Genomic DNA, 9,260 nt, shown 5'->3' with positions numbered 1-9,260 from the left:
ACACGGTTACAAATTTGAATCTTGTTTCTTTACTGTTAACAGGAAGCCTTGCTTTATGATGCTCAATTGGGAAGAAGCTTCATTTAAAAATCCACAAGTTTTATTTTTAAGATCTTCAGTCGTGGTTGTTACAGTAGGGAAAGGTGGTAGGAGACATGTCTTTCCTTGCTGGGAAACTCCTTTAGACCAAGGCTTCCTTAGAAACTACTCACTACCACTTGGGACCTGCTGAGGACATAGAAGAAGAAGAAGAAGAGTTGGTTTTTATATGCCGCTTTTCCCTACCCGAAGGAGGCTCAAAGCGGCTTACAGTCGCCTTCCCATTCCTCTCCCCACAACAGACACCCTGTGAGGTGGGTGAGGCTGAGAGAGCCCTGATATCACTGCCCGGTCAGAACAGTTTTATCAGTGCCGTGGCGAGCCCAAGGTCACCCAGCTGGTTGCATGTGGGGGAGCGCAGAATCGAACCCGGCATGCCAGATTAGAAGTCTGCACTCCTAACCACTACACCAAACTGGCTCTCATAAACCCTGGCACCTCACAACTCCTGGCTAAGCGTCACTATATACCTCAAGATGTGTGGGCTTCAACCCCCGCCACAGTAAACATTGTTCTTGTTCACTTTAAAAGGCAAATTACCTTGTACCTATACGGTTTACCTCAGTTATCAATCCAGTTAGGCCCAGATTTTATCCCCTCAAATTGTATCTTTCTTTATGCCCCACTAGGCAGTAGGACTCTAGATGCTTCTAAATAGCTACAGGTATCATTTTGGCCCTCATAGTCTTTGGAAGTGGAGCATCTGCTTGGTCATCCCCCCCCCCCCTTCGTTTTTCATTCCACTGCAGCTACTATTTCGCTTTTCTCAGCCTATGCCACTGAAGGGCTTTTTGTGACTTTAAAAAAATGTTAATATCTTTTTATAGCACATTTTAGAGCAGAGTGATAAGGCAGCGGACATGCAGTCTGGTAGCTTTGCCCATGAGGCTGGGAGTTCAATCCCAGCAGCTGGCTCAAGGTTGACTCAGCCTTCCATCCTTCCAAGGTCGGTAAAATGAGTACCTAGCTTGCTGGGGGGTAAACGGTAATGACTGGGGAAGGCACTGGCAAACCACCCCGTATTGAGTCTGCCATGAAAATGCTAGAGGGCGTCACCCCAAGGGTCAGATATGACCCGGTGCTTGCACAGGGGGTACCTTTACCTTTATAACACATTGTCAGGTTCGAACAATATGCTAATTACATCCTGATTTATTTATTTATTTAAATAAAACCCCTCCAGTGGTGGGGGAAGCAAGAATGCTGGCTGCGGGTACCTGAGGCAAGGAAAATGGTTCTGGTATGGGTGAACCTGAAAAAGACTGTTATCTTCTCATCCACACTTGTGCAAGCACACAGTAGGTGTAGCCTTTCAAAAAAGTAATCCCAAAGCGGCTTTAGGAAGAATCACAGGAAAGGAAAGCTTTCTTTTAACAGAACCGTTGTAAAACATAAAATGGGCCTCCCCTGGCCGCCCCCCCCCACCAGTGTATAATGTCCTCTAATAGGGTGTACTGGAAAGCTGCCTGGTGGTGCTGAGATTTTACCACTGTGATTTATTTATTGTTCTTAAGGTTTTAATATCCATGTTTTCAGTCTGAATATGAATGTATGCTGCTGAGCCACATGGGAAGGCGGTATAACAGATGATGATGATGATGATGATGATGATAATAAGCACTGGGGAAAAGCCCACTCCTAGTTGGAAGCAGCAATGAAACAAAACAGCTGCGTGGGAGAAGCTATGGGGACCCCGAGCAATACTGTGGGAAAACCTGACATTGCCCTTCCTGTTGCTGCTTTGGGGGCAACATTTCTACCAACCGTAGGATGGAATTAGTAGGGCTACCAGCTCTGGATTGGAAAATGCCTGGGGATTTGGGGTGTGCAGACAGGGAAGGGTGAGGTTTGGGGGAGTGGAAGGACCTCCACGGCGTATAACGCCTTAAGGTTCACCTTCCAAGGAAGCCATTTTCTCCAAGGGAAGTGATCTTGGTCCTCCAGAGACCAACTGTAATAATGGGAGCTCTCCAGGTGCCACTTAGGGAGAAGCTCTCTGGTTTCATAAGAACCTACAGGACCGTGAGGTAGCAGCTAAGGGATTCTTCCAAGAAGGGGCAGGTCCTAGAGTTCTTTGGTCCTAGTGATAGATATGAAGTACAACTGTGAATGAACTGCAGCAAGTGCCCCTGTGGTTCAGAAAGTGAAGAATCGGTCTTCTGAATTTCCATAGGCTCTGCATTGGTTTCCGTATCAATGTTCCCATTCACGTGCACACACAACCTCAGTGACACTTGAATTAAGTGGTCTGGGGACACGATTGCGCTTCTTGAGAGATACCTTTAGGTGGCGCCATAGCACAATGATTCCAGTCTCAAGAAGCTGCTGCACCTGTGGCAATGCCTATGCTCAGGTGGAAAGGAAAACATGATGTGCTGGCCAAGGACATACATTCAAACTAACTGCAAGATGCCACTTGAGATGTCTCTGTGCTTGGCAAGCAACAGTTGGTTTGCATGATCATGGACAAAACCCTAGGCAGATGCATTTATCATGTTCCTTTGTATCTGTTTTAACTAGCTGTATATTTTTTAGACCAAAAGTGGCAACTGGCTACTTTGTGTGCATGTCTTGCTGACTGTCTCATCCTCAGCAGGTCTACTCAGAATCCTACCTGGGGATATTCAATTCAGCTTACTTCCATGGAAATATACTTGTGCATGTGTTCTGACTTGTGGAGACCCTATGAATGAATGTCTTCCAATTTGATCTAAACTCACGTCTTTTTTTGCCGGTCTGCAGTATCCCTAAAACTCTGCCAACACCCCATTTCAAATAAATCAACTTCCTTCCTGTTAGCTTCCTTCATTGTCCAGCTTTCACACCCATACATACTAATGGGGGGAATACTATGGCATGAATTAACTTTATCTTGGCCCCATGTTTAGTGTTGCACTTGTAATTAGTGTTCTTCAAGTGTACTTAAGATCATGCTATTAAAGCTGTGAAGTGCTGCTTACAGTTGGGAACACATGCCGTCATAAAGCAGTAAATACACAGTAGTGGAATCTGTGAAATCGCAAAACATATTGAGCAGATATTGTTATCCTTAAATAACCTTGCCCGTTTTCTTGGCATAGTGTCGGAGGCTTACTTCAATAATAGATTAATTACTGATTAAATGATTGTAATATAAGTGGGTGGACCAAAAGGTAGTATTTAGAACAACGTTGTGACATCAGCTGTTAGTTTCCCATGGAGTAATAAATTGTAATAACTATTTCAGTACTGGCCGAGAGCAGTTGAAAATGTTGGGGGCGGTGGGTAATATATACTTTTTGGAACACTTTCTCCTTAAATGATTTGGCTCTTGTGTTCATGTTTATACCCCAAAAATCCCCACAATTGCATAATGTCACTCCAAGTGCAATATTATTTCATTTTTCCCCTGAAGCATTTTTTCAGTAATAATTCATAACACTTCAAAATGAATTAATCTTCTTAGCTCCAACATGTGAAGGTATCTGATAAAGGGAGCTTTGACTCTTGAAAGCTTTCACCCCCAAACTCTTGTCATCCTTTAAGGTGCTCCTGGACTCCAGCCTGGTTCTTCTACTGCAGACCAACATGGCTGCTTTCACCAACTATCAGCCTGTGGAGCGGCAGATGGTGAGTAACAGGATGCATGTACTTGTGCTCCAGAGTTGAAGTGCATTCTCCCTCTTCACAGCCATAGCTTGTAAATCTTGGAAGAGTGTCGAGAATGCAAATATGCATGAACTGCCTCTTTCAAAGGTACTTTTCTAAAATGTCCTAAAAAGGAAGTGATACCTGGAGCCTGAGAAAAGGGTCACCCTTGCCCCTAATTTTGTGGGAAGGGAAGAAGAGTTGGTTTTTATACCCCACTTTTCACTGCTCTAAGGAGTCTCAAATAAGCTTACAATTGCCTTCCTTTCCTCTCCCCACAACAGACACCTTGTGAGGCAGGTGGGGCTGAGAGAGCTCTGACAGGACTGTGAGAACAGCTCTAAAAGGACTGTGACTAGGTCACCCAGGTGGCTGCATGTGGAGGAGCGAGGAATCAAACATAGTTCTCCAGATTAGAAACTGTTGCTCTTAACCACTATACCAAGTTGGCACAATATCATTGCAACCAGAAGCTCCTTCTCCCTTGCAAATGAGAATCATTTTAAAATTATTTCCCCAATGTGTGTCTGACTGTGAGTTGGGTTCCACACCTGACTTGACCTGCCATACATTTCAGCCCTAAGTGAGGCATCTTGTTCTGACATAAGTCTTGCTCCAGTAGAGGAATTTCCTGCCTTTGCTCCACTCTTAGCAGAAGGAAATCGCTGAACTCAGCCTAGAGTTGCCACCCTTTCATGATTGTTAAGGGATCACTTCACCTTTTTTGTGAGTTGTTATAAATACAATATTTGTTATGGGCAGAAGTTGCTCAAATTTTGCAGCCATTCAATTGCTTCGCGTACGAAAAAAGCATCCCGGTGGATAAGAGCCAGTTTTTAACAAATGAGTTTGTGTATCGATTCTGATGGATTGAATTGACCAGTGTTCCTCTGTGACGCTGCTGTCTGCATCTCCATCAATCTCAAGTCACATTAAAGCAATATCTGTCTGCATTAAATAATTAAGTGCTTCTAAATGTCCATTAGACTATAGCTGGAATAAACTTTTAATGTCCAACTCATTTTTGGCACCACTGACTTTTGGTGAGTGGCTGGACTGTTCATACTTTTTCCAGGCTAAAAAGTGGCCATCTTAATGATGCCAGTTGAGTGCCAACATGGTGTAATGGTGAAGAGCAGTGGACTGGAGTCTGGAGAACTGGGTTTGATTCACCTCTCTTCCCTATGAAGCCTGCAGGGTGATCTTGGGCCAGTCGGGGAGCCCTCTCAGCCCCACCTCACAAGGAGCCTGTCATGGGGAGAGGAAGGGAGAGTGTATTGTAAGGCTCCTTGAGCCTCCATTGGGAAGAGAAAAGCAGGGTATGAAAACTAATTCTTCCAGTTTGCATATTCTAGCATGGATTGCATAGCAATAATACCCACTTTAAAACGAGAGGGCAAGTGGAAGCAGGCCCTAAGAAGAAGATGCTGCTTTTCTCTACCTGAAGGAGTCTCAAAGCGGCTTACATTCGCCTTCCCTTTCCTCTCCCCACAACAGACACCCTGTGAGGTGAGTGAGGCTGAGAGAGTCCTGATATCACTGCTCGGTCAGAACAGTTTTCTCAGTGCCGTGGTGATCCCAAGGTCACTCAGCTGGTTGCATGTGGGGGAGCTCAGAATCAAACCCAGCTCGCCAGATTAGAAGTCCGCACTCCTAACCTCTACACCAAACTGGCTCTAATATGGCTCCTTCCTGCAGCAGCCCTGGAGCACGTTTCTAGGAGCACGTGAGGGGAATTTTTGTTACAGTCGTTACCTGACTGAGGCTAGCCACTGTGTAAATGGTGGCCCAAAACTAGCGTTGCCTAATCTGGTTGGGAAATATATGCAAATATGGGGGTGGAGCCGATAGTGGGCGGGATTTGGAACAGGGAGGGACCTCAGTGTTATGTTGCCTGGAGATGAGCTATAATTCCAGGGGATCCCCAGGTCCCACCCACCTGGGGACTGGCATTCCTACCCAAAACAAGGGCCTTTAACCATTAGGTAGGCATATTTTGTGCGATTACATAGTTGACACGGTGAAATCAAGAAGCATGGGGAATTTATTTACTTCATTTATAGCCAACCTTCTTTGTTGCAATTCAAGGGAGATCGTACAATAGGGATTCCAGAAACGTAGCTAGGGTTGCCATGTCCAAGTTGGGAAACCCCTGAATATTTTGTGGGTGGGAGAGACTGCAGTGGGGGAGAATGGCGTAGCATCCAGCATTCAAATGGCCATTTTCCTCAGGGAAACTAATCTCTGTCGTCTGGCAATCAGTTGTAATCTCAGCCACTGCCTGGAGGTTGGCAACCTTAAATGTGGGGTTGTTTCTCCTCACTGCTTGGCAGATGCTTTTCAGTTTTCACTCATTAGGGCTTTCAGAAATATCGGGGTGGGGATGGCAGCAGTACCTCGATCTGTATTAAACTATTATTAGCGTGTCTGTAATCGGAATGGGATTAGTCATCGTCTGGCCAGGCCGGTCATCTAATCAATTCTGATTAAAAACTGCCCAACCATGACTGAAGACGACCATTTACTGGAAGACACTCTGTACACAGCGTGACCTTTTAAACGATGATTCATTTGGTATTTCAGAATAGCATTCCGATATATACTGGAGGGAATTGTTGCCTTGCAGCTTTTGCTAGCATTTAACATAATAGCTAGCTCTCTCAATGAAGTAATGGACTCCCGCTATTATACCCCATTTCTGATGAGGCAGACTGTCTGTATTTCTGCTCTGGCAAATCTGCATAATTGTATCCAATTGCATGGGGTGTGGCCACCATTCCCCCACAAAGGATTCTGTCGCTAGATAGTGGGTATTTTGAAATAAATGTTGTTTATTTTGATACTTATATCTTGTCTTTCTCCTTAAGGGGGACCTAAAGTGACTTGCAGCATCTTGTCCCCTTCCTCCATTATATCCTCACAACAACCCTGTGAGGTAGCTGAGGCTGAGTGTGTGACTAGTCCAGGGTTAGGCACCAAGTTTGTATGGCAGGGCAGGAATTTGACTTTGGGTCTCCTAGACTTGAGTCTGACCACTATACCATGCTGGCTCTTTTTAAAGAAAAGGTTGGGAGCCGGATGCCGGTTTTGCACTCAGGGCCTTTATCTAGAGCTGCTATTCTGTGCCTGAATGGGCACATTTCACATGAGTTAAGGTACAAGCAGAGGACTCTTAAACCTTCTCCTGAATAAGGTGTACATTTTCTGACCATGAGGGGCATGAAGTAGGGATTGTTTTCTATGTCCTGGTTTGTTTTTAAATGGCTGTGCTTTAGTGGTCTTGTTCTATTATTTTAATTGTTTGCTATCTCAAGGAGGTGTCTGGAGATAAGGTATGTACAGTTTCCAGATAAATAAGGCCAGTTTGCAGCCCAAGAAGTCCTGTTTTTTTATACCTTGCTTTTCACTACCTAAAGGAGTCTCAAAATGGCTTACAATTGCATTCCCCTCCTCTCCCCACAGCAGACATCCTGGGAGGTAGGTGGGGCTGAGAGAGCTCTGTGTGAACCGATATGTGAGATCAGCTCTAACAGTACTGTGACCAGCCCAAGGTCACCCAGCTGGTTGCATGTGAAGGAAGAGTGGGAAATCAAACCCAGTTCTTCATATTAGAGTCTCACACTCATCAACTGCTATACCATGCTGGCTACACCAAGCAACTCAAGCAAATACTTGGGTGCCAACTTGTAGGGACAGCAATAGGAAAGGAACATTTAAAACAGAGGAGCATTTCCCTCACCTGGAATTTGAAGTAATACAGTCCTAGCACAAAAATTCAGGGAAGGTAGGCTTTTGTCCTAGGGAAATACCTGCGGGAGATTTTGGAGATGAAGCCTTGGGAGGGCAGGGTTTGGGGAGAGCAGGGAATCCACCCACCAAAGCAGCCATTTTCTCCAGGGGAATTGACCTTGCCCATCTGGAAATCAATTTTAATAGCAAGTGCCCCACCTAAAGATTTGCAGCTCTACTCTGTCATGCGATTCCGGCAGATGAGAAATGCAGCAAGTTCCAGACAAAGTTTGTTTTCACAGAAAAAAGGTACTTAAGGCCAAATACTTTGTTGGAGAGACTGGAGGGTCTCTCACCACATGGTTGAATCAGTCAGAGTTAAAGGAAGGGTCCGTATTAATCATTTCTGAGCGTAGCGAGGCCTTTAAATAAGAATACATTTTGTCTTAACCAAGAGAGCTTGTTATCTTGACTCTGTGTCCCAGAGGTCTGCAGTAACAAAATGCTTTCCCGGAATCCATGACCTTTTAATGACAATCATGGATTAACCCTGAGGGCAGACACTTGCCTTGGACCTGGCAAAAAGAGAGAGAGCATTGCTGTGATTCCCAGTTATAAAGTGGGTTGCCAGCTCTGGGCTGGGAAATGCCTGGAGACTTTGGGGAGTGGGTGGAGCCATGAGTGGGTGGAATTTGGGGTGGGGCGGGGCCTCCGTAGAGTATAATGCCATGGAGTTCACCCTCCAAAGCAGCCATTTTCTCCATGACTTCTTTCTCCTAGAGATGAGCTGTAAAATCTGGGGATCACCACATCCCACCTGGGACCTGGCATCTCTAGTTACAAATGAAAGGCACAGTTCCTATCTATAGGGAACAAGATGCAGAAAAATGATAGTGATCTGTGGGGTGTCTTTATGTTGCAGATTTAAGTGGGTTTAGTAGTCATTCCCTGAGCACAGGAAAGACATGGGAGAGTGGTTAGAGCAGGCTTTCTCAATCAGGATTTCTCAACCTGGGGTTTCTTGATGGTCCTGGGTGGGTTTCCTGAATGGGTGGAAGTTAATTAATTGTTATTATATATTTTTTACATTTGTTAAGCATGTATTGGGTGATATGACTATATACGGTCATGTTGACCCCCCCACACACACACACAATGGCCAATGATGGGCCTGGAGGGAGTAGGAAGGGGAGGGGCCCTGGGTAGGCATGTATCCTGCTATGCTTCCCAAACATATTTGGCACAATTATGCTACTTCTAGGGTTTCTCAAAGCCTGAAGAATGTTTCAGGGGTTTCTCAATAGTAAAAAAGTTGAGAAAGGATGGGTTAATGATTCAAATTAGTATCCAGGAGACCCAGATTTGAATCCTCATTCTGGCATGCAACTGTGCTGGGTGACCTTTGGCCTATCACAACAAATGCTCAGCCTGACCTGCCTCACAGGGTGGTTATGAGGATAAAATTTAGAGGGGAAGAATATTAAAAGTCCCACTGGATATAAATGAAGTAAATAACATAAATGTGAGTGAAAAGGGATCGAACAGAGAAATTGCACACTTGTTCATCAACAGATTCAGGTTTTGTTTGGCAGGATTAAACAGAAATGTCAATTAAACAGAAATGAAACTGATTAATTTTGTTCCCTATGGGGACAAACAGGTGGGCCCCGGAACAAAACCCAGGTTTGTCTGCTTATTTGATTATCCATACTCCATACTCCATTCCTTTCTCCAGCGTGGACTCAGTGTAGAGTTGCCATGTCTGTTGGATCAGTTGGCGGGGGAGGGAAGAATCCAGAAATAAA

The 9,260-nt window shown here is 44.9% G+C and overlaps 1 protein-coding gene across 3 annotated transcripts in view; it reads left to right on the top strand.

Annotated features, from left to right (window-relative positions):
* The window catches only part of LOC143841386 (purpurin), a 40,368-nt gene that overhangs the window by 16,437 nt on the left and 14,671 nt on the right, over nt 1-9,260 (top strand). For all 3 annotated transcript variants that reach the window (XM_077345620.1, XM_077345619.1, XM_077345621.1), the window contains exon 3: nt 3,625-3,708. In XM_077345620.1, the coding sequence (XP_077201735.1) occupies nt 3,667-3,708 (42 nt within the window). In that variant the 5' untranslated portion in view covers nt 3,625-3,666. The remainder of the gene's footprint in view (nt 1-3,624; nt 3,709-9,260) is intronic.

This window comes from Paroedura picta, chromosome 7, assembly GCF_049243985.1.
Source record: "Paroedura picta isolate Pp20150507F chromosome 7, Ppicta_v3.0, whole genome shotgun sequence".
Lineage (NCBI taxonomy): Eukaryota > Metazoa > Chordata > Lepidosauria > Squamata > Gekkonidae > Paroedura > Paroedura picta.
Note: the sequence above shows the minus strand (reverse complement) of the source record. Positions and strands in the feature narration are given on the sequence as shown.